The sequence below is a fragment of the Ostrea edulis genome, chromosome 6, assembly GCF_947568905.1.
Source record: "Ostrea edulis chromosome 6, xbOstEdul1.1, whole genome shotgun sequence".
Classification (NCBI taxonomy): domain Eukaryota; kingdom Metazoa; phylum Mollusca; class Bivalvia; order Ostreida; family Ostreidae; genus Ostrea; species Ostrea edulis.
In genome coordinates this window covers 57562943-57590289 of record NC_079169.1, presented here as the reverse complement: position 1 = coordinate 57590289, position 27347 = coordinate 57562943, and the positions used below count along the sequence as shown (strand labels likewise).

Genomic DNA, 27347 nt, shown 5'->3' with positions numbered 1-27347 from the left:
ATTTATGGCATTGATTTCCTTGTGACTGGGTGATGTCGGATAAATAACTAGACATCCTATTATGGTATATCTTTCGGATGCCCCCCCCCCCCCCCCTCCGCCGTAACTATATTGATTAGCTATTCTGCTATATTGTCCGATATAATATCAACGTATTCCAGGACCGGTCTTACAAGTAAAAACTATATTTTTTGCACAGTGCTCCTGGCGCGTGCATGCATAATATTTAATAGGCTTTTTTCACAACATTTCCAAGAATGACCCCTGACTGTTCTGAAAATCCTATGAAGTATGTGCACCTTGATATTTATTGGTAAGATATTCCAATCATTCTTGTACCACTTTAAAAAAAATCCGAAACATATGAAGAACGACTTATTATTCTCAGCATTGTCACATGATCATCGGAGGAAGATGGCCGATGGCGTGATGTAAACATACACTTTGGACTAGCATCTGAGATGCCAATCATGTCTATAAATGCGGTAGGTGATTGATGTGGTCAAGGCACGTGCATATTGTACAATGGTTGACCCAATTTTAAAAACATATGTCGGTAAGTGGGAAAGTTGTCATATATATTCATACAGTACCTATCAGCTGATGCAAAAGGAAGTACTCAAGTAGGTTTAATATTGGGGTTATACCATTTCAGCAGTTATTGGAGGCTCGAGGAATAAAATTGGATATTTTATTTTATCACAGTTTCAAAACAAAAGTATGATTTCAATCATGTAAGGTAAGACACAGTGACAGTGTTAGGCCTCAATTAAACAATTGTTGGTTTGGCCACAGGGGCTTCTTATCCATTTTGTTCTCAATCTCTATATAAATTTCTAACAAGGGATGACACGAAAATAGGATACCGCCTGTAAACAAATCTCAAAATCACCTTAGTTCCAAGAAACAGATCAAATTTTCCTATCCAAAGGGTGTTAATGTCATCTCGTAATACAAATCCAACGTAGTCCGATCCTTTCATATTCAATTGAATGAGTTTTATAAACGAAAATAATTCAAGCTGTCTGCATTGTCGTCGATCATGTACAGGAAAAGATAACTCCTGCAATGAAACCAACGTAGTCCAATCCTTTTATGTTGGATTTAATTAGTTTTATAGACTGGAATGTTGTAGATCACTGCATTTAAAATCAGGCTGAAATAAAATAATATGATTACAGTGTGACCGTTGGGGCGAGCGCAGCATATCTGAATACATTTTCAAAAAATTTATATTGAAAACAAGGAAAACTGCAAACTCCCCATCGAGGCCTCATTACGTCACCTACAAATTTGTGAGCAAACGAACTCTGGTGGAAGTTTGGGAAAACTGATCTCGTTCACTGTCAATACGTAGGATTACTGTCTTGCTCTTCTCGCCAATGTAGGAACCAGTTTAGCGGGAAATGCAACGAGCGTGTTGTGACGTAATCTGGTAGTTGTGACGTGACTGTTTACATTTCTATAGACAATATTTTAAAAAGAAAGGGGGGAAGAATATGATTTTCATCCTTTCCTTTCAAATAAGAAAGGTTTGTAATACTTTAAAGATTTTTTTTTATTATTATTTTACGAATCGAACCATCTGCCATTTTGTACGAGGGACTTCTGGGATTGGCGTCAAAAAAAATTCTTGTTAGAGGTTGAGATTTAGCTCAGATTATTTCCCGCGCTCTAGTCATTAGAGCTCGCAGTACGAGCCAGCGCTGCGCTCGCTACGCTCGCTATTACATTCCAAAGAAAAAAATCCTGTTTTAAATACCGTCATTTGCTTAAAAAAATTCTAGGTTTTTCGTTCTAATTATAAACACTCCTGAGAGTTTCCAAAAGCTGGAAGTTATTGCATTTTGTTTTATTCCAAGAGTGAAATGAAAGACCTTGTGAATTAAATGATTTGTGATACAAAGAAGAATTATCCAGTGATTGAGATTAATATCACTGAATGCCAAGTTCTCGGTAAACTGGCCACCCCTGTCCATTTTATTCAGTATGGCAGCCAGTTAGTTTGAGAAGTTTCACTGTAATCGTAAAAACATTATGAATGTACATGCTCGGCTATACGTTCAAATAGAACTAAGAAAATGTGTTTCATAATTTGTCCAGACTCATCTTCCAAATATTTTTTCAGTTCATAATAGCATGCCAACTTACCGTCTGAGTTAAAAGATTAATCCAACAACTAGCTTGTTTATAAGAACCAGACAATATATGTAAACTTATATCCAATTCATTGTTTTAAAAATTTGTATGTAATGTTTTAAATTGCGTATGACACAAGTATATATTTTCAATTATTTTGTTTTAGCATAGGTATGTAAGGGGTTCTCTCAGTGACTGATTTCAAAGTTATTAGTTAAGTTTTTAGAAGTATCTTGCTTTTGGATCATTGAAATAAATTTGTTCTGAATATTTACATGACACAGTCAATAGTATGACTGACCACAAATTAATAGTTTTTACTTGTTTGTTTGTAGACGGGAAGTGATATGGTGAGTGTTGGTAGCTCTCGGGAACAGAAAGCCAGGCAGGCCGGGACTGCAATGTACGGCAGCATTCACAACCAAAACATGGCACCCAGGTACTGTAATGCACATACACATGTAGATGCTGGAACTGAGTATTGGTAATTTCTTATTGTAGTATATTAATTGTAACAGTTTTTAGGTTAGGCACAATGCCCCCAAAGAGTGAGATTATCTATTTGTAGCATGAACTTGTAGTGGTAGAAAATTACTCCTGCTAAACAGTGATTTTCATGTAAAGAATGTAACTTGATTGTCAGAAAAAGGGGGAAAACCAGCAAAATGTTAAGTCATGTGTTAGTTAATGTTACATAACAAAGATTCTTAAGTGGTATACACATTGTTTCACTGTACACAAACAACAATTCAACAAAGAATGACAATTACTCAGTTATACTGTATGAATATTATATATTTACAGTTTACAGTTGATATATCACTTTCATTTTCCACACCCAACACCATATATATTACCCTTATGAATTACCTTTAAAAATCAAAACATTTAAAAAGATGTAATTATTCACAACAATATGTGATAATAAAATCTAGTAAAGAAGTATATGCAATGAAAATTTCCCCATTTTAATTATTAAATGAATGATATTGTTTTATACATCAGGAGAGAATTGCTCACTATCAGCTGTAAATTTAAAAGGAATAGAAAAATTTAGACAAAACATAGCATTGCATAAAGGCAATTTTTGTTAAGACACTATCTTCTTCCACTTTTTGTGAAAAAAAACTCCCACAGAATATTTGTTATACAGTACTTTCAAACAATACATCATACAGAGGAATGTTTATTCACCTGTTAATGAGGAAGGTTTGTGTTATTCTGTTTTTGTTTCTTTGTTTATGAGGAGTTTACCCTAACTGCATTACTAAATATTGATTTTTATTGTATTACAAAATAATTGACAACTTTTCGGTAACCTTTTCACTCACAAAATATGAATATATAAAGTAAGATGATTTCAAAAAATTCATTTGATTAAATGGGTGAAGGTGTTAATGTATAGTTTTACTAGAAAGCTGTCGTCAGTAAATCAAAGGTCTGGTAGAGGGAATTTAAAAAAAACCCCATCAGATGAACTATGTTAAGGGTTGTGCACAATAATTATACTGATACATATATTCCAAAAACCTTTAATTGGGAGTGATTGTACACCACTTGCATCATATTATTGCCAAGTTCTGGTGTAATGTGTGACTTGTACATTGATGAGAATGAAAATTGATTGATTGGTGTGTGCAATGCAGAATTAATTGAACCTCCAATATTGAGCAATTGAAAGCACCTGTGTGCAATAGGAGACAAATGAAACATACTGAATGTATACAATTATATTTCACACTGATCTTGTAAAACAGTTAAAAAGGAGGTGGTTAGTGGACTGTAAATGAATGCCATTGATAGTATGGGAATTTTCCAAAGGAAATTGAGTGAATCTGGGGAATGATTATTTGAAAATACCCAGAAATGGACTTCAATGAGTGAGGGGTGGGTTGGTAAGTACATGTAGGTATATTCTTTCCTCCCCTGTAAACTGAAAACTATAAATACACATATACAGTGTAACACTACATGGTATATTCATGTAAAATTCATTTACATATATTTACATTTCTGTAATTTATTGTTTTTCAAGGTCAAAGGTCAAGGTTGTAGTATCAGTTAATACGAAAACTTTGTACAGGCAGAATACAGACCGAAATATTGGAGCTAGGATCTTACAACATGGTACATTTGATTACCATGATGAGAGGAAGATACCTATTGTTTTTCAAGGTCATAGTGTCAGTTAATAGAAAAACCCTGTATGCAGAATACAGACTGAACTATTAGGGCTAGGATTGTAAAACTTGGTACACATACTCCTCATTCAAAGTGGAGGACGCCTTTTATTCTTCAAGGTTCAAGGTCATTGATTCATTTAGTAGGAAAATCTTGTAGGCAGGATACAGATCGAACTGTAGGGCTAGGACTGTCAAACTTGGTACACATACACCCTATGCCAAGCAGAGCAAGGGTTGAAAATATTTTTTCACATGCTCAAGTCTTGGACTTGAGGGGCCAATTTTTGCCAAGTCCCACAGGGAAATATTGAAGTCCAGCTAGAATTTAGAAAATTGTTATTATTTTTATATTACATCATCAAATGGCTAAATATAAACAGTATTTAAAAAAAAATTCAATCTTTTTATTTGAATTGGCGTATTCGGCGATCTATGTCGAAGGGTCACATGCAAGAAAACAAAAAATACAGAGTTGTGAACTTTAACTTGTTAAAGATATTTTATTCTGAAATGCAGTCATTTTTATTTTCATTTATCAATTATTTATACAATAGGTAATAGGGAAGTCCCTTGGACTTACAGCATTTCTAATTGCCGAGTCCAAATACAGAATTTGCTAGTCCTGGACTTCGGACTTGAAGAATTTTAAACCCCTGGTGGAGGATGCCTTTTGTTTCTCAAGGTCAAAGTCATAGTATCACTTGGAAGAAAAATCTTGTTTTTGTTATGGGTACAGATATTGCCATGAAATTTAATCACAAGTGTCCTCTTGGAGGAATATACAATGTAAGTTCAGTTTGCAGTTCAGCTGGATTGGTGCACCATAACCTTAGGTGTAAAGTAGGTCAAACAGTTTTCCAGATTATTTTTCATTATGGATACAGGTATTGCCCTGAAATTTTGTCACAACCTCCCTTTTAGAGAAATACGTGATCAGTTCCCATTTCAAGTTGATTGGTGCACTGTGACCTACTTTAGGGCTAAAAGTAGGTAAAATAGATTTCTTGACTTTTTCTCATCATGGATACAGATATTACCTTGACATTTTGTCACAACCTTCCTCTCAGATAAGTACATAATCAGTTCACATATTGGATAGATTGATGCATCATGACCTACTTTAAGCTTTTCTATTCGGAATGTGTATGATATCAATTCAGAGTAGATAATGTGCTTACAGGTCCAGCAGGTGTTGTGTCATTTGCTGTACTCTTATTCAAAAAATTAATGAAAACTGAAATTTGACATACCTTAGTTGACTGAACATTCTTTAATATTGGTACATTCATATTATACAGCATAAGTACTCCTACCAAGTCATTCTTAATTTTACTCTTTTTGAAAGGATATATATAGGTACATTTACAATCATACCTTATTCTTAAGTAATTTTATTGTATTTCAATTTTTTTTGTAATACAGTAACTGATTTCTTAGAACACACATATGATATACATGTAGTTGTATCATGCCCTTTCAGCAAGAAAGTAATTTGATTCACCAAATTTTGATGCGATTGCATATTTAACCTGTAAAAACAAATCTATAAAAAAACTTTCCAGATATACAGCATGTAGTCACCGGCACATGGGGTCTGGATACTATACATGTATATCACAAAACTCCTTCCTCCAGATTATGTATTTTTGTATATTTTTTCCATCAAATATATATTATTACTACAGTAACTTGATCCGAAGAGTCGGATCAGGTCGAGTTGACAGGTGCGGATCATCAGATCACACGAGACGCGAAGCGTCGAGTTTGATCTGAAGATCCGTGCCTGTCAATGAGACGTGATCCAACTCTTCGGATCAAGTTACTGTAGTAATGATAAATTTATTATATACCCCCTTCTGCATTTTAAATCCACATTTATAAGATAATAAATGTAATCCAAATTATCAAAAACACAGACATACCATGAAATTATGTTTTATGTACACAGTTTCGTTTGTGATGCGGCCAATATTTTCCACAAATAACCTTGCGTTGATGCATTGTGACGTCATTGTGACGGCATCAGTTTCAGAGGATACTGATAAGGAATCAGAAAACCACAGTGTGGTGATCCGGAAAACCGGATCACACGCTGTGAAATCCACAGTATCAACAAATGATACATTGATGGGTATATAATAAATATGTTTCATATGCTGTTATCCAATTTTCATTTTTGCGTGTGAGAAATCTTAGTGAGGCTCATAAGAATTTGTTCTTGTGAATATTCTTTGCTGCGAACCAGTCCTTTATGTGTCTCCTATTTGTTTAAAATTATCGTGGTTGCGAAAATTTGTTACCACAAACCATGTAACTGGTGAACCACAAAATAAAAGGTTGGACTACAGTATGACATATACTACAAATGTGCTTCTCTGCCTTCTCATCCCTGTAAAGGCCATCTATAGATTTACCATGTAGCCATCTAAATATTCATGTATTCAGTCAATCACGGTTATATAAATTAGATTTCTAATGCTCAACTGCATTAAGTACTTATGTATTGGGCATGTTATTACGTGAAAGGGAATCAACCTACATTTGTCATTACATAATTATGTATAATTACAAAAGTACTTGGGTACCAAATCATCAAGGTTGAAATATTGTATGTAAGGCTATACATGCACCTTTGCTCTCGTATAAACATGGCAGACATGTACAAAATGGCTCTACTGTAAATGTCTTGAGGAAGTTTATAGTATACAGTAGAAATTTTGTTTGGAGAATATCAAAACATGATCTGATGTTTTCAGTACAAATATTTTGTGTTATATTTCCCGTTGTTGGACGTCATCAGTCCTATCAGGTGCTTAATTTAGATTTATTAAGTAGATATATATACCTATATATTTCTAACACAACAATCAAATAAAAGAACAAAGTACATGAAAGTTGTATGATTTGATGGTCTTTCTAATGGCCAGCAAAAATATGAATGTCAATTGTCGAGTTACAAGAGAGATAAAGAGCTCACAATTGTTTGTTATGTAAAGAAGGCTCAAATTACAAGTTAATTCTGAACACAATTAAACAGTTTCTAGTGTTTTCACATCTTATTTTGTTTTAAATGTGATATTTTCTATTAAGCAATCTCTAAGTAAACAAAAGCAACAAACAAAAGCATGGCACGGACCTTGTTTACATATCAAAGAATCTCGCTTTTATCTCAACAACTGACATTCAGAAATGTCAGACCATTAGAAATACCTTAGTTAAGAACTGTAAACATTAAAAATGGAAAAATAAGATTTGAAAATTTTCAGTTCAAATTGTGTCCATGCCCCTTTATGGATAATGTAAATCTTGCATGAATTTTGTCCATATAAATCTTTGCACTCTTACCTAAAGCTGGTTCTTCATATTTAAGTTGATGAATGCAAAACCTGCAAGTATTCCCCTATGTATTGATTTCTGTGGAATTGATATTGATTTACATTGTTAAAAACCCTTATGATATACATTGTAGATAGTTTTTCTGAGTTTTTGACTTATTTGCGTACAGTTGACTTTCTATGATGATATACATGTATATTGAGTAATGTTTTACAGGCTGGAGGATGATCACAGTACCTATGAGTATGTTTATGATGATATACATGTATATTGAGTAATGTTTTACAGACTGGAGAATGATCACAGTACCTATGTTTATGGATCCGAGAGAATCTCAACTCATCGTTATTCGCACTGCTCCACCATTTCATCTGTTCGTAGAACTTTCTGTCTCGTCGCACTGTTTGATCTGTGTTTCTGCTTTATTCTTTGGGTCATCTATACTCAGGTAAGAGTCAAAGGTCATGGTACTTATAAATTCAGAATTCATTTAGGAGAGCTACATGTCTGTACTGGGAAATTTATTCATATGCACAAGTAAAGGATTGGGAATATTTTCATTATAGAATTTGAATATCAAACATACAAAGACTGCAGATTGCAAATGCCAATGTTTTGGGATCCCCTGTGAATTGTCTAAAATTATGGGCATACTCATATTATGCTTTTTCCCCAAGTATTAGGTGTTACAATGCTTTGTTACACATTAGTACATGTGTTTGCATTACTGTACACACAGGAATATTTTATTATACATTAGTACGTGTGTTTTTATTACTGTGTACAGGAATTTTTTTCTTATTGTTAATGTTATCGTTGCCCACATCCATCACCAGCATTAAACCATCAGGAACGTTAGAGAGGTGAATTAATTTAGATTTGTTTAAATTTTTTTGACTTGTTTGATAATGGCAAAATGGACAAAAACAAACAGATTGAAAATTTCTTGTATACAGTGTTTTTAAGTGCTTGGTGTAGTAGAGATACTTGTGTTAAAAATTTAAGACAGATGTACATGTTAAAAAGCTATACCGATAAAGTAATATTGAACTTAGAAATAATGGTATACTGTACTGTTTCAGCTTACAGATAAAGTAATATTGAACTTAGAAATAATGGTATACTGTGCTGTTTCAGCTTACAGATAAAGTAATATTGAACTTAGAAATAATGGTATACTGTACTGTTTCAGTTATACAGATAAAGTAATATTGAACTTAGAAATAATGGTATACTGTGCTGTTTTAGCTTACAGATAAAGTAATATTGAACTTAGAAATAATGGTATACCGTACTGTTTCAGCTTACAGATAAAGTAATATTGAACTTAGAAATAATGGTATACCGTAATGTTTCAGCTTACAGATGGCAATACAGTGTGGAAGGCATTTGAACAGCAGGTTGCTAATTATCATTTTGAAACATCCTTGTTTGACACAGTGGTAAGTCGTATTGTTGATTGTTCTTAAGGTCGGGAGTGGTCAGTATTTAGCCATTTCTACCCTGTTTTGACAGACTTTTTATGTTTTATACTTGTAGATGGTAGCAGCATTTCGATTTGCCTTGATAGAGCTGGGCTATGCTTTATTTAGACTGAATCACTGGTGGCTTATAGCTGTGAGTACTGAGAATACTGCTGATTTGAAAGTGCAGAAGATTTCCCTCACAAACTGGATACTGATAATATACAACCTTCCATCTCCGATCTCTGTTTCTATTCATTATTGTTTTATGAATTGTAATTTAAATTCATATTTATGTAAATGTTAGTAAATTGAAAGAATTTTGAAAATGACAAAATTAGCATACCATACCATGAATACCATAATCTTTTGTACTATGTGAATTTTTTGTTATTTAGATCTTTTAAAACTTGGTACTTGGTATGTCAGTATTAGGAGACTGAGAGACACAGTTTTTAAAACCAAAGGACAAAAGAAAAAAATATTTTAGACACAGCAATGTCATTGGAATGGATACTGAAAAGCAACTAAATGAATGCTGCAAAGTTTTCAGTGGAGGAAAAAACCGAATGGTCACTAATCATTAAAGAAAGGCACTCTGTCTCTCAATATCATATACAGTCATTGAATGGTCACTGAAAACTAACAGAATGGTCTCGGTTTTCCTCTTGAAGGAAAAACCAGTGACACAGCCGAGAATCTTTGTTATCGTTTATAGTCAGTATCTCAATGATAGTACATTGTACAAATGTACACGGTGCAACTGATACATTTAGGAAAGTTGATTTGGAGGTCCTCTTGACCTTGTGATAAAATTTTATCTCTGTGATTTATGTGTCAAATAAATATGTCATTTTCCTTCACAGATATCCACATCTTTAACATGTATATTTTTAATAGCCAAAGTATTTCTTTTTGAGGTAAGTACACTCATAATTCATTTTATTAATTTATTTTTTCAATTAGATTGTACTCTGCATCTTATCATGTTTCTACTAAAAAAAAAAAAAAAAACACCAAAAAACGACTTTTATTTAAACTGTATTTTATTCACAAAGTGAATGGGATCGGACAGCAGGCATAGCCTATTTTAGCTCTCTCCCTAAAAAAAAACTTTGTGTATTGCCACGTCTGTTTTAGAGTTAGCATATTTTGATAGTTCCTGGTTGTGGCAAATAAATCTTATGTATTACAGAACATTGTATACCTTGTATATTGACATTACTAAATTTAATGTTGTAGCAAAGAAGGGGAGAAAAATCTTTGAATCAATCAATTTGAAAGTTTGAACCTCTGGGACATTGCATTACTTGTTAGGTAGTCTAACCACTGAGCTTATCAACTAAGACAATATATATATATATATTATATATATATATTAAGGATATAGGAATATACTGACCGTTCAATGTTTAGAGCACCCTATGCTTGACAAACATCAAACTTAGTACACTGGAGAAGATGACCCCTATAGATTTTTAGATCTAAGGTCAAGGGTCAAACTGGACATAGGAATATATTGTCTGCTCAATATCTTGTAAAAACCCTTTGCTTGACTGACATCAAGCTTGGTACACTGGTACATCTTCAGAAGTAGTTGACCCCTATTGATATTGAGGTCTTATGGTCAAAGGTCAAGGGTAAAACTGGACAGGAATATTATGTCCATTCAAATCTTGAGAACCCTTTGCTTGATTGACACCAAACTTGGTAGACTGGTCCATCATAAGGAGTAGATGACCCCTATTGAATTTTAGGTCACATGGTCAATCCACTCTGGACAAAGGAAGATATTGTCTGTTCAATATCTTGAATTGGTTAGGCACTACCATTAATTAAATGATGCATGTGTATAACCCTTTTCAATTTTGCTCCATGGGGGGCATATATGTTTTACAAACTTTTCTTGTTTAATTAGAATTCTTTACTTATCATGGAGAAAATTTGAAAGTTTCTTACAATTTCCTTTGATGATCTCTTAAAGTGTTTGAACTTTACCATGTGTTTTTTACAAACGTTTTTTAGTTTAGTCACGATGGTAAGCAGGAAAACCCTCTGAGCTACATTCTTCTGTTAGCTTCATTCATCATTACTTGGGTAGAAACCTGGTTTCTGGACTTTAAAGTTTTACCAACAGAGAAAAAGATCTTACTCAAAGGTACCAGACAAAATATTAATATTAAAACAGACTGACAAATACTGTATATTCTTATCAAAAGTTGTCCTAGATGAATATGATTACATATACTTTTGTACTGCATATAATATTGTATTCATTTACAAACTAAACAATTTGATTCACCAATTACCCGTTACATTGTACATCAATATGTAAATGTTAATTATCACTATAGAAAGCCTTGCTGTTTGTTGTATACTTTTGATTTTGCATTGATTTGTTTATATATAGGGACACATGGAGAATCGAGTGAGAGGTCGAATTTACTGCAGCATGCAGAGGAAGCGAATCGTGGACCTGATGAAGAGAGGGATAGGTACTACTCACCTGCAGGTTTGTAGAACTTACAGCTGTGTGTCTGTGTATTCAGTTTTCTGGGTTTGATTTGCATCAGGGATGTCAGTTTTACTCGGATATCCTAGTCGAATACTCGGAGGCTTTATTTGAACGATAGTCGAGTACTCTGTAAAAATAGAAATACTGGACTGACAGGGTACAAGTGTACCTAAGTCATTAGTCACACATCAGTACACACGGATAGCCAAGTTCATGGGATGAAAGGCTGCCAATAACGACTTTTTATCTGGATAGCCATTCAGAAATTTGTGTAGTTTAATTAAAGACATCTAATTAATTGCACATAACTAGAACAATGTGATACAGTATTACGACAGACAGGCTTGGGTTTAGTTATATTCAAGTACGCTACCATGAAAAGTACATCAACATGCAATATAAGACAGAAGACATTTTAATGTATTATTTATGTTTGTGAATTTTTATTTCATTTCGTTGTCTTTTTTATGCAAAATAAACATAGGGCCTTTTTTTTCTGAGAAAATTTTGGGGATGCGCCATGCATTTTTTCCAAGGAAATTAACCCAACTTTAAAGCTGTGCGTTATACACGGGGCTGTATTATACACTAGATCTATCACCAGGGGCCTAGTTCCAACAGAATCACTGACTTGTGACCGAGAATTAAATAAACAGTAATTTTTATATGATAATGAAATACAACCAAGATGCACTTAGGTAAAAAAGAAGGTCTTTCCAATGTGTGTATATGTACAGTGTACGATTTAATTATTTTTGTTTAAAAAAAAATTTAAGGTAGTACTCTACATCATCACAATGGCTGACTTCCTTTAAAAACATGGATGAAAAAATCGATATCAGCAATATTTGGCTTTTCCTTTTCGATTTAAATACCTAGCTGAGTAGCTCAGTAGGTTAGAATACCGACTGCTGACCTGTAGGTCGGAGGTTCGAGTACAGCAGGGGTTTTAATTTTTTTTCAGATTACCTTCCACTAAAACTGTATTTTTTGACAAAATAAAGTAAATTTGAAAATTTTAACTTCAAAACATTGTTGTACATATCCTCCACTTTTCATCTACGTCAAATTTCTCTGGTGTAGCACACCTCCTTAATTGACAACATTAGATAAAAGCCTATTTCTAAGTTTTGTCATCAATTGTTCAACCAATGAAAAAAAAAATCTCTCTAAAGGGACCGAGGTGGCCGATTCAAACAAAAACTTACGGACTAAGAATGCCAGGAAAGGAAATCGGTTTTCCTTCGTAAGTGGATCGTCATCAAGGTATGATTTTTCGGAGGGGTAGATTTTTAATTCAAAGTTGAAAACATTCTCCCCCTTTTGGGGAGAATTTTGAAGATTTTGAAGAAGATTTGAATGATGATTCTGAGGGATGTCGGCCTTTAATATGATACAATATGTTTGTTGTCCCTCCACCGAATGCAAGTTCAGTTAACACATAGTATATTTCCCTGTTGTTCCATTATGAGATCTTTTAAAGTATGTCTGAACAGTGGATTTTGGAGGCACATTTAGAGACCAACATCCAAACTCAAATGATTTATTTGAACATGAACGAATTAAAACGTTTTTGATTTTACCCTTACTTGAATTTTACTCACAAAAACAGTGAAGCGTTTATTACTAAAACAGCTATTTTTAACAAGTACTCGACTATGAAAAAGTTAGTGGATGATTGGTATGATCAAGCAATAATTGAGTACTCGTTCACATCCATAGTTTGCATACACTTCTACATGTGTGTGTGTGTTCAACTATTTAGGTTGGTATTACAAACAGTCAACTCTCTAGATTTGTATTATAATGTCCAATGTTTGTGTGCTCAACTTTGTAAATATTTAAAAGGAGTATGTCGTCCTTCACAAAAATTGTAAATTTTGTGGAGATGGTAGGGGTATTCTAAATCTACATTTGTATTTTGAAAAAAAGATATTTCAAGTATTTAGTTTGATGTTCACAGATTAAATCAATTGCTTTGAATACAGTTCAAAAAAAAAGTTGTCTGTGTAGTGCCATGTTTATATGATGTGTATCGCTTTCGGAATGAAGACGATTGGTTTATACCGAATGACAAATGTTCTTCCGTCGTATATGAATTTGTTTTACAACATATATTGATTGATTGATTTTTATGATTATAAAATTGAATTATTAGTCATCGACTTTTATTGTTGCATTAGCAAAACTTGAAGTGAAAGCGAGATGTGTATCAATTTTCTCATAATCATTTAATACATATGAAGGTATATTTTAGAATAATGACCGCGGCATTCCTTTGATCTTTGCAATAACCATGGTAGAATGTAAGATACTGTCTGCTTCTTGACCAGCTCTCTATCTCGCACTTAGTTGTCATCCATTGCTTTTGCAAACAATGACAATGGTGTGTTTAAATACCTCCTGTGAAACTTTTCATTCTAAATTCTCCCTCGTCGCGTTCTTGTGTAAAGAAAGGATAGCGAAACGATACATCTGGACACACATGTTGTCAAAATTTCATCAAGTGTAATAATGTGTTTGGAAATGCATACCAGTAATTACCCAAGGGAAGATTTATTCAACGTTATATTAGAAGATGGAAGAAAATGGATATGTTATGAAATGATGATTGTATTTTTTCTTTGTTAAATCAAGCTGTAACTGTACACATCTTGACCTGACATTGTATTTGATATGAATCATGTGCACTAAAATGAAAACATTGCGTACACATTCTGCGTTTCAGTATAATGACTTTAAATGTGATTTTTTTTAAAAAAGCTTCATATTTCAATGTAAAAATCACTTAGCAACTTTGTTACGGAATAAAGCATATTACAAAACTGGTCTTAAATTCTGTCCAAAATAATTTTATTTCTGGCTTTTTCTCTGTTGCACATCTTTCATATCTGGTAAATGTCATTTCATCATAATTAATAGTGTTTCTGAGACGTCACCAAAATGTAACTTATATAAATATGTCAATGAAGGTTTTAAATTACAATTGTATCTTACAAAATCTATTCCAAGTATGTATGTTCAAAACATTAGGAAATACCATTATCCTCACATATATTAGAAATTGAGCAAGGTAGATTTAGCAATATTCCAAGAAACGAAAGAAAATGTAAATTATGTTCAGAGAGTATTGAAGATGAATATCATTTTATATTAGTATGTCCTTTTTATAATGATTGTAGAAAACAGTATTTAAAGAAATAATATTATAAACACCCCTCCACTTTCAAGCTTGTCCAACTATTATCAACTGGAAATATTACGGAATTTTGTAAACTTGGTAAATACCTATATAAATGTTCATCTATTAGATCTCAGTTGTTATAAGAATATCCTCAGTATCTATCCTGTCCATGTACATCAGTATGATATATTATGTTTTGTTATCATTTCATTGTATAAGTTATTGTATGTACTTTATACCTACGAACTGTATGGTTCTTGGTCAATAAACAATACAATACCGTTCTCGGTGATAGAAGATCCGGTCCCGGGGCCGTAAATCTTACAGATCACATTTTGTAATCAAATCTTACTTTATGAATTGATGATGTTATAAAACCAAAATGATTGGACAAAAGTTCTTAAAAATAGAAAGTCCTCTCCTTGATACATTACATGTATGCATATAATACAATTTGACATCTTACTGCATGGGTTCCGTATTTCCTGCTTTATAGAGGTAACATACCGCTCTACATTGACTTGGCTCAACAGTGAACTTGTCAAGATTTTAAAGCATTTAATTCTGTTTCCTTTTCAATTCAGTGTTTCCTTTTCTTGATGACATCTACATGTATTTTAAACTCCAGCCATTATGATTTCATGTGGTTGTGCTGTACCATTATCATATTTCAACTTTCGTTACTGTAATATTTATAACATTGTGAAAAAAAGTTCAATTTTCAGGATACTCGGTAAACAAATGTATTAAATGTCAGTATATCTTTACATTACTACACGGCGCCTTTCAGAAGTGTTTACGCAGGGAACCATTCAACCTAGTTATTCATGGGTATCACAATAAAAGCACCATGACGTTACAAATTGAGTAATTTTTCAATTCTAACTTGATTCTCACATACAAAATCACTGAACGTTGTCAGTGGAGCATAACTACGGATCGATAATCAATATAGTCGTGTCAGTTTGTGGGTCTTGATTTTTTAATCATGTGTATTTCACAATCCGGAGATGGTCATGCATCGGAATATAGGATTTAAATTACTAAACGTTATCGCACGACATGTTGTGTAGTCGATCGCGAGATCGTGTGATGAAGCTGTAGTTCGTAGGTGTTTGGACTTTACTTGGAATATGTCCGTGAAAACTGCCCGGAGCCGGGTTGCTCATCTGTCCCTTATAGGAAGGATTAAGCAAAAAATTTTGTCTGAGCATCAAGGTAAAGAAAAAGCACTTTTATATTTCATAATAACAATCATTTATAGCATAAACCTGGTAGATACGTGTGCCATATGCAAGACTTGGGCAATTTTATGTGGTTTATCACTTTCTCCGCTTTTAAGTGCAAATCTCTGTGATTGGTTACTACAGAGTCCAAAACAATGAATGATGTAAAGAAAATTTAAGAGAAATGACATCTGTGGCAGTCAGTTTATTTCGCTAAGATTTAATTGTATTCAGTCAATTGAATACATGTTTTTACATCTACGGTCATTTCGATTTTTAGCCGAGTTGCGTAGCAAATCTCGGCTTTTAAATTGGCGAAGGATGGTCGGGCGGGCGGGCCATGTCCACAATCAGCTTCTCCGGTCTCTAACTTTCATACTTTTTGGTGCATCTTTGTGAGACTTACATAACATGGTCACATCCAAAAGAGGAAGGTTCTTATTTATTTTGAGGTCAAAAGGTCAAGGTCTCTTTTTCACTATATACTGTAGATTTGAGCTTGCCTCTAACTTTTATACATGTACTTGCTGGTGCATGTTTATCAGACTTCAAATCCTGATGACATTAAAGATTCATGTTGCTTTTGAAATCCAAAGGCCAAAGATCTAGGTCATTATCACACGAAATACCTATTGCGGCCATTCAAAGCTTCATACTTATAAATTATATTAAATACGTGCATGTTTTTACTTCGTGAATGCAAGCGTGCATAATTTTCCAAACTGCAACTCGGCCATACGCATCTTTGATGCGTTTTAACGATTTTCTTCAAGTGTTTCTGTGCGAGTAAATTGCACGGTCTTTCGTGAAATGCGTTTATCATTGAAGTTGACTAAATCGAGAATAACCGTGTACAGTCGCCCATTCGGTGTTTCTAATACAGAGCTTAGATTTAGAGTTGTATGTAAATAGACTTCCCTCTCATCATAGGTAATTTGTATTGCGCTCGGATTTGCGGAATTCCTAATAACGGAGTTGAGTTTGTCGGAATTCTTCTTACGTTTTTAAGCGGGGTTTCCTATTTGAAAGGGTGCTGTAACTATCTGTTGATTTGATGTGTCAGTGAACAAATTTAGCATAATATTATTCCTTTAGTTTTGCAATAGTCGGTAATACGAATATATTATGCAAGTTTACCCGACACTGACTGTTTTGTTATGGAAAACGTCGTTACGTAGATATTGTTAATGAAAAATCCAACTTTTTGTTCTGTTCAGAAATAAACAGAGATTATATTGCATATTGTCAATGTTTTTAAATAACAACTGTAAAGGTGACCTCGTACATATAATTTGTTTCCAGGGAGAAAATGGACGAGAGGAAAGTCAACCTATAGATACTAACGGGACTATTTGGCAGTTATCGATTTCTTTTACATGTACATTCACTAGGTGTTTAGTAGATTGGCAACTTTGGAATGCTATTCATTTAAAGTGACTGTTAATTTCATACCCCAATGTTTTAGAATGTTTCATACGACTTCTGTACAATCTCAGTGTTTCATTTCCCTTTACAATTTTGCCAACTTTAAAATGACTACATTTAAATCCTGGAAAGTTTCTACACGACTAATATATGCTCATTTTTAATGGAGGTGGGTTTTTTTTTTTTTTAAATAACAAGTTCCATACATATTTCTGCAGTAATGGGTGTTTTTAAATTAGAAATTTTGGTTAGAGAGATTTGCAAATTGATTAAAAAGAAATGCCTGGTATAAGGAGAGGAAGGATTCCATCTCTTCATACATTAAATGTGTGTTTCCTTTCAGGTTATGTAAGCCTGTTAATATTTGTGTCTTTCAGGGTCAGATGATGAGAGTGACGTGGAAAGATACCGCAGCATTCCCTCTACCCGTACACACAGCCGAAAGGCAAGTCAATCCTCCATTAACGGTGTGACAGGCAGACAGGTACATGGCTGTCTTTAACGTACCAGCCTCCCTGTTCCAGCTAGACAGACTAACTTTACCGAAGCAGCTTGGCAAATGGCACAAAGCATAACATTAAACTTAACCTGCAATATACGTTAATAATATTGCACTGTACACTGACTGGATCAGAAATGCACTGTGCACTTTCTTGAGTGAAAGCATTTTCTTGGATGTTCAGAAACTCCGAGGTACTGTCCGTCCGAGTTAGCAAAACTAAGACTTTTTTTTTTATCACTCTCCTTGGCATAGTTGACTACCCCGTGATTGAAATTGACTGGTTTATCTTGAATCAACACTAGCGGGTATTCACTAGCTGCATATGTAAATTTAACTCGAGCTTCAAGCGATTTTTTAAAAACTTTAAACGTCAATAACGAGCATTATAAATTTTTAACCCATTTTAAAATTCATAGAAGTAACAAAATCTATAGCCATGGTACAGTGTATGATCTTGCTCACAATACAAATAATAATAGCACCCCCCCCCCCCCCCCCCAATAAAACGAAAGAGATTGCTTCTAAATTGTCAGCCAGTTAAATCTCCTAGTATACTCTTCTTTATCATACGTTTTATATAAAAAGTATCCTTTTGATTTGGAATCATTTAGAATAAGAAATACTCCCTTCTTTTTTTTTTCTTTTTTTTTTTATCCAAATCAGATATGATAAAATTGACTGCTGAAACAGCTGTGTAGACATAATTTCTCAAACAGCAAAGACAAACACAAGGTAACAACACGAATCCTCTTGTCCTGCGTGTGTTTTACACCTTTCACTTATCCAAATACATATGTAACAGCTGTACTCCGAACAGTGTGAAGGCCGTGAAATGGTCTGGCTCAGGTTTACATGATGCTAGTAGAAAATGGAGAACAATGTAACATTAATAAAAAGTTAATGGAAGTATGGGAAGTCGTCATTTTCCCTACTAATACCTACTTAACCCACCTGAAGACACACAGGGACTAGAGATTTCCACTCCTCTCTTTCATCAGCTTTTTACTCAACTTTTCCCCAGGCTAGCTTCATTTCCTTCAATTCTATCTCAACCATTCGTCGCCATGTTGTTTTTGAACGGTCGTTTCTCCTTTTTCCTTTTGGGGTCCATCCGAGTGCAACACTTGGTACACCATTTGTTTGTTTTCGTAAGACGGGGCCAATCCAACGCCATCATTATTTTCTCAATATTTCCCCCACAATCCGTCGATTTTGCCAGATCAGTGTTTGAGTTTCGCTATGTGACAGGGAGGTCGTGAGTTCGATTTCCGCTCCTACCATGGCCGCGTCGAACCGAAGACGTAAACATAGGTAGTGATTACAGTTGTGTGTACTCCTTCGCATCTAGAAGTGAAAATCACGGGTCTTTCGGATAGGACCTCAAATACAGAGGTCCTCTGTCGCGGCGGGCGTTGGCACCTTAAAGAACTGCTACGACCATAAGCGCTAAGCATACAGAAAAAATGTAGGTCTACTACTGGTGAGGTAAAAAATTATCGTCGAGACGTATAGCAAACAACCAAACCAAACCATTGTGTTTGGTCACTATTTTAAGGCCAAAACACCGTTAAGATCTTGTATACAGATAATTTACGTTCAATGAAGAGATAGGTGGTAGACAAACAGCGAAGTACATGTATAAGAGTGACAATAATTCATCGAAATGCATGGCTACGTGAGTCGCTACCGATGAAACTGAAAGGGACTAGGTTCCCCCTCCGTCTGTCTGTCAGTCAGATTTTTACGAGATGTATGGGACTTTGTGACAACTTAAGTTTTGCGGACTTTTTTCACCATGCTTTAAAAAACTGAAATTATGTATTTGATGTATTGCTGTATCTTTACAGATCAAGTTTAAGTATAGTCACAGCTGAGTGATTTTACGTGGTTTTTTCTGACTATTTTCCACCATGCTTTAACTTGGGAATCTGAAATTTGACATATGGTTACCTAATGAATAGATACAGATCAAGTTTCACTTTTGTATCGGTTAACCTATTCTGACAAAAACTGTAAGAATTAGTTTCTTTGTTGAATGAATTTCGTCAATTTTTTGGTTTTTCAGGCGAATCACCCCGCCAAAAATTTGAATCTTTTCTTTTTATTGTTATGTTTTCCCGTGAAGGTATACTAAAAATGGGAAACGTGTTTAGATCTAATTTTGATTAGGTTGTACTTATATCTTCTTATAAATATGACTGTACTGGGACACATCGAACGCTTTTCCGCACACACACCCCTTCCCAAGAATTGTCGCTATTCTTCAGGTCCATTCCAAAGGCTATTTCTACCTACGTAACTACTTATAGCTACCTAGGTATTTAAACCTACTTTAGGTAGCTATTTTTACCTACTTTTTTCTTTACTTGCATTTCGTGGCCAAACGCAGGAACGGCGCAATATGGTGTGTACCAAATTTCTTGATTTACTTACACTGACGATGAATACCACAAAAATATTGGACAAAAAATGATTGCTTTCTAACCTTTCAAATTTGCATCAATAACTACACCCAGTTCCATTTTCTAGGAGCTTAGGATCAAAGCTACGTGATAAGAAGTGTAGAACGTCTTACAAATCTGTATTAATTTTAAAGTTTACCTTCGTACATTTTTACATTAAAGGTTTTTGGGGTGATTTTTCATGCATTTCCTCTACATTATCCACCCTCGTAAAGTATTAAAATTTACACACTCCGAATATTGCCGTGCACATGCACAACATGATACATAAAACGACTGACCTGTTTAAAAGATGCGCCTTAATTATTATTTATTTATATTTTTAAAAACAGGTAAAATAGGTAGAAGTAGCTACTTTAAGTAGGATTAAGGTAACTCCACACTCGCAGTTTTATCTGATACAAGTTTTAAAGGTGCATTTATTTCCATTCATTAGAAATAAAACTAATAAATTATCAAATAAAATACATAGGTCATCACACTTTTTAAGATGCGAGACGTACATAAACAGAATCATATACCACCGTCAGAAAATTGCAATTTTCATTAAACAGCGTTATCAAAATTTCATACAAACTGGTTATGACGATATTATAGCATTCATAACAAGTTCATGAAACTGTATCTTCACAAAAATATACAAAATGTCTGTAAAAATAAATGAAATTTATCACATAAGACTTGATAAAGAAATCAATAAAAACAGAGGTATTGTCCTTGGATTCAATATTTTAGAACGTATCATTGATTGTTCATCTATAACCTAGACTTTTGAAATAGTTTAATTTTAACAATATTTTCTTTACAATAACTATCGGAAAAGACTCTAATAAAATTTATGTTCCTATCATGCATAAATCTAAATAAATCATTGATTTTGCAAAATCTGATGACATCACAGGAGGGTGGAATTTCTTTAAATACCTATGTAGGTATTATTAGCTACGTAGGTAGAAATAGTCTTTGGACTGGACCTGTTCTGTTTTACTATTTCATTTGTTTTTCTATAAAATGAATATTATTATTATGACAAAATATGTCTATATGAAGTGGGTTTTTTAATGCAATCGATGTATAGGAGTCTAATAAAATACTTTCGACTGACTTTGTTGTATCATTTAAAAGCACAGTGTTGATTATTTTATTGATGAACTTTGTAAATGTGCCGTAAATGTATATACTTTACAGCCAAACTCAGAAAGGGGGATAAAAACTGAAGGTTGAAGAAAGAAACTAGTTAGATACATCTAACAATAAGACACATTTAACATTTTTATCTCATATACTTGAATATTTTCATCGCGCGATCTCTAAGTGTAAAGAACCAATTTTGACTTAAAAAATCTTATATGAATTTCTAGGACCAAGAGTATCTAAAGCTAGCAAAAGACACGATGGAGATGTTATGGGAGTTGGTGAATGAGAAAGGGTGGAGCACCGAAAAGAAGAGTGAGGATGACGTCGTCAAAAGTGCTTACATTAAAAAGCTGAAGAGGAAAATATACAAATTAGAGGTAATATTTAGAGGGCTGTGAAAAACCGCCTTCTTTTGGTAATAAGTGCTCTTATTGAAATGTTACATTGAACAACACTTTAAATGAAGATTTCATTATTCAAGATCGAACTATTGGCTTGTTTTTGAAATTATAAAGGGTTCTAAGTAACACATCATGTATGTCTTAGTATCAAGTACTTCCCACTAAAAAGCTAAACAGTTTCGCTGTTCAGAAGAAGACTCGGCTGTTGAAGAAGTTATGTATCATGGAGCTATACGGAATATTGGAACTAATATTTCATATCCGATTCCATCGCAGCTTTAACATTTAATATGTCCGACAAGATCTCGTTTTATCCGTTAACTTTTGACAGTTTTCTGTGACTTTTTCAGCAGAGACGTAAAAATTTACTTTTCTGTTTTCAATAATCAATCACACGGCAGATAGGAAGTCCTGGCATATAGGATCAATTTTAAAAGTGGGAGGGGGTGTTGGAGAAAAGATTGATGTCACATTTCTCTGAAAATTCTTCACAGCGAAAAAGATAGTCTCCCCAAACCTCAAAATCATAGAGGGGAATATCCTTCAGTACCTTCCTCTCAGTACTTGAATTCAATTTTTCGGTTCAACCTTACATTTTAACTATCATTCACCACAGCTGTAAAAAGTGACCAGCCAATAAATCGATCTTTGCATGCCATAAAAACGGGATAGGTACGTTGTAAAAAAAAAAAAAAAAAAAAAAGGGGGTGGTGGTGGGGCACCCCTTCATTCCTCTGTTAATACGTGTTTGAAGATTGATGACTATCATTTGATTTATATGATGCTGCATAACGGTCGGTTGTTACATGTACTAGAGAAAATTTAACAAACTGAGGAAACATCCACGGTACAGTAGATGAAATAACCGGTACTGTTAAATTTAATGTTTTCTTGTGTTGCCTTCCGCGACCATACATCAGAAATTCAATCAAAGAACTCGTGTTATTAATTCTTCGATATTTGCTTACAAAATTCTGAGAAATAATCCATAAATCAGTGGCGGTAGCCTTGTGGTTAAGACGTTCGATTCCTGATTCGGGCGCCACGCCAAAGCTAGGACGTTTGAGTAACATAGTCAGTGTCTGTTCTTTTGCCCGGTATTAGAAGTAAATTCGCGGGTCTTTCTAGTCTGACTTTAAAACAGAAGTCCCATGTCGCAGTAGGCGTTGGCACAATAAATATCCATACTGCAACGGCCATATACAAGTCCTGCATAGGTTATTTTTGTGGCACATCGCATATAGCGGATGAAGTCTTAACATGAGTGAAAAATCCTCAATTGGGGAAATAAAACATCATGACAATTAAGGAGTTTAAAGGATGAATTATATAACAAACGTCCATTATAAAGGATGGATTCTTTCTTTCAGTGTGTTTTGGATATTGGTGCACAGGAACTCTGGGAGGAAACCATTGAACATGTTAATGAATCACCAAGTTGGAATCCAACTTTACTGGAAGCAAAAGTAAGACAATAACTCAGTGGTGGAATAGTGCACTCATAAACAAACAAATGCTCAGTAGTTTTATTGGATAATAAACGCCATATTGATGAAGCACACCTTACACACTTTTTGTTCAACTTGTACATTTCATTTCTGTATGAAATGATTGTTAAACGTGTGTGAGATATTTATTGAAAATATCATATATATATATATATATATATTTATTTCTGCAGACACTTTTAGTTGTTGACGAGAAAACGGACCTCTCTTACAATATAGCTGCGGAGGCTGCTGGGGGCCTTGTATCTGCTAGGGACTTTATTAACTTGCGACACTGGGGAGAGAGGGATCAAACTTTCTTTATCGCAGTCAATGGTGCCAGTTTTTCTGAAATGCCTCCACAGAAAAAATATGTCAGGCAAGTTACAAAACGGTACTCAGATAGGAGAGTAATTGCTGTATCTAGTAAAAGAGCTGTTAGATATTCAAGAAATATTTAAAGGAAGGTATTATTTTCGCTGCATCAGTATTATGCTCGAATATATTTTAAACCAATTGGAATAAAATAATTCTAACCATCATACAATATTTAGCCTTCAAGTTTTATAATATTTTAAATCAAATAATTATATTTAATTTCGTTAGTGTAATCAAAACACTACTGAGGTCACACATGGGTATGATTTATGAATTGCAGGACTATTTCTTAAACATTTTTTTCTTTAAATAGGGGAGAAAGTGGTCCGGGAGGAATGGTGTTTAATCGGATAGCCGGAGAACCCAATAAATGTCGACTGGACTGGTATTTAAACACCAATTTAAGGGTGAGAATCACCAATACACCAACAGATACGTTTATTATTCTTAATTATTACTATGGAGGACGGAATACCACAAATCAAAATATTAATGTTTGTAGAAATGTGAAAAGGTATTATATAATGAAATTTATTTAGTCTGAAAAATCATCAATTTTGACCTAAATCTCGTAGAGTCTGTCACTCATTTGATGAAGTTGGAGAGGTCTTGGTAATTAAGTGTTGATACTTAACGTTGAATGATAATGTGTCCTGTTCTGTTGCTAGGGCTGGATACCACAGGCTGTGATTGACCAAGGACTGACCAGTGTACTTATGGACTATTGTAAATATCTCAGGGTACACATACGGGATTTAAAGAGCAGAAACATTAGCTAAATCTGTATTGGAGGTGCAGATGTACAACCTTTTTAGACTATATATATGGAACGCCAAGAGCAGTAACATGAAGCATTATCATTTTTTAGACATTTATTTATTAAGTCATCTTAATGTCAATGTTTTTATGTATGTTTTCCATGTTTAGATATTGGAAATTGTCATCCTGTGATGTGAATATTGAATGGTGTATAGAATGAAGTTGGGAGGGGGGGGGGGGGTGCTTGTTTTCGTTGGGAAAATCTGAACAGTAGTGAACAAGAATGTGTATATGTATACATAAAATAAAGTAATTTCAAATGCCGATTTTTAAAACCAAAGTTTATGCTATATTTTAGAGTACATGTACTTGTGAATTGCAATATCCCATTTTTCCTTTATGAAATATATTCAATCATCAACAAACGTTGCCACGGGCGTACTCTCATATAAAGTGCGTTTACATCAGGGCAAATAACATTTTTTCTTTCATCAAATGACAAAATTAACATATTTTTATTATGATTTTTAAAGAATTCTTTACGTTTTTAAAGTTCATTTAAATCACTTGCTGTAAGATATGGACTATTGCATTTCTGCGGAATGTGGATCAAACAAATAGACCCTCTGTCTACACAATATGTTGTGACTAATCAGTACATTTTTTTCTGATTTTGATTATGTTATGATGGCAGTTTTATAACCATGTACATGTACTTGATTAATACAGATGTTTCAATGTATATTGTAAGTACATAATTCTACTGGTTGTTCCTACCTACCTTAATGGTATATGATGATTTTGTGTGTTATATATGTAAAATTGTTTGTACTGTAATCTTTGAGAAATTGATACTCTTGATAATAAACTAGTTTCAACCCGTGCAAGCGCGGGGAATATTGATATATCATTCGTTTGAACCATATGATTGTAGTATGAAAGGTGAAGATAAGGAGCAGTGATCAAATTCATAGCTCCTATAAGCAATACAAAACAGAGTTTGACAAACACGGACCTCTGGACACACCGGAGCTGGGATCAAGTGCCTAGGAGGAGTAAGCATCCACTGTCGACCGGTCACACCCACCGCCGTGAGCCCTTTATCTTGATCAGATAAATGGAGTTATGCGTAGGCAAAATCAGTGTACAAAGAACGGCCTAACAACCGGTTATATATTATGAGAAAGAGGTACTCTCTCCCATTTCATCGTGTGAAACCCACGGTCGGTCGCTCTATTCGTTTACCTACCATGGGTCACAAGGCGAGTATTTTCGCTGGAAGGTGTGTCTCGGCTTCTATATGCGATTGGTCGCTTTACCATTCCTTATTGCGATATTTGACCAATGTTTTAAAAAGCCCCTTATTTCCAGTCCTCGGTAGCATAGAAAAACATGCTTTCGAAGCATTTTTGACTACGTTTAATTTGAACAAAACACTTTCAACGAGATGCTTTATCTGTATTATTGAAGCGGAGGGTGTATTTATGTCTATAAAGACAGGGGAGCAAAAAGCCTGTGTTACGAAGCGTTTACTATCGTACTGCATACAAGTCTGTGTACAGGTCTCCATGTTCAGCACGAGTTCGTAGTTCCATCATACGGGAGCAATGTGGGTTTTTTTTAACACGTGCCATGGAGCAGTGATGATAATAAACATACCAGAGGCGGATCCAGGATTTCCGAAGGGGAGGGGGGCACATGTGAAAGAAAAGTATTAGTTAAATTAATAAGCCATTTTGGGTGTCAAATCTGGAGTTTTCATCTTTATATCTTTGATAGTGGCACAACAAAACGCACACACTTTCATGGGCGCCGCCATTACAGCTGACACTTTGAGTACCTGGAATATTTACGGCGATTCCCATTGGTCCTCGATGGGTCGCGTAAGATCACGCATTTTAACGAGTTTTGCGAAAATATCGGCCTTGTGACCCACGGTAGGTAAACGAATAGAGCGACCGACCGTGATTTTCCGACGATGTTCCCATTTCAACTCCTGTGAGACTTGCATATATATATATATATATATATATATATATATATATATATATATATATGCTAATAGAACAAAGAAATTGGTTATGATTTTCAATACCAAGGAACGAATCAATGTTTTTAGGAGGATGTTTTGAACTCACCTTCTATTGCGATGTCCTAGATCCACCACGGCAGCAGGTGAAGACAATTTTTCAAGGTTTTTTTTTTTGTACAGTGGATGATGCCGCGTTTGGTGAGGGGATTTCTAATGCCCGTTATCAGTAATAGCGATGTACATCTAGAACGATTGAGAAAAGACAGTAAAGTTTGATACGTAGAAGGAATAGTTTTCTTTTGGAAAACAAAAGAGATTCTTCTGAAAGAAGATTATAACATTGATCTCTCGTTGGTATCGCTACTACATGACACGGGGCATAAGCTTTTGAATTAAAAATAAGACATTTATCGAATATTTCTTATAGTAATCGAAGTAGACCTTGAAGAGGGGGTCTTGGTGTAAACTGCTAACTGGCGTTGTGGAGAGACGGAATCTGTATAATTCAGGGGCCAGTTTCACAAAACTATCTTACGACTAAGATCTGTCTTAAGACCAAAATTTGTCATAAGATCCACCATAGCTGTTTCACAAAACTGTCATATCTTAAGATAATTTTAAGATTGTTAGATATCTTAAGACATCCAGATACTTGTCTTAAGTCTATTCCGAACGATGCTTTCCTAAGAGATAGGTAGGTTAATCGGAGGGAACGTGG

At 34.3% G+C, this 27347-nt stretch overlaps 1 protein-coding gene across 9 annotated transcripts; it reads left to right on the top strand.

Annotated features, from left to right (window-relative positions):
• Positions 1-378: 378 nt before the first annotated feature.
• LOC125645862 (steroidogenic acute regulatory protein-like) lies at positions 379-25502 on the top strand. Of its 9 annotated transcripts, none has more exons than XM_048871737.2 (14): positions 379-485; positions 2475-2578; positions 7947-8106; positions 9017-9100; positions 9198-9275; positions 9988-10041; positions 11147-11279; positions 11532-11633; positions 17849-17955; positions 21797-21949; positions 23344-23439; positions 23655-23839; positions 24152-24245; positions 24507-25502. In XM_048871737.2, the coding sequence occupies exons 1-14, from the start codon at positions 462-464 to the stop codon at positions 24615-24617; spliced, it is 1485 nt and encodes a 494-aa protein (XP_048727694.2). In that variant the 5' UTR covers positions 379-461; the 3' UTR covers positions 24618-25502. The 9 variants fall into 9 exon arrangements, with proteins under 9 accessions (XP_048727694.2, XP_048727698.2, XP_048727697.2 ...); XM_048871740.2 differs by having other exon boundaries at positions 380-485; positions 17849-17916; XM_056140197.1 differs by having other exon boundaries at positions 393-556; positions 17849-17916.
• Positions 25503-27347: the final 1845 nt, after the last annotated feature.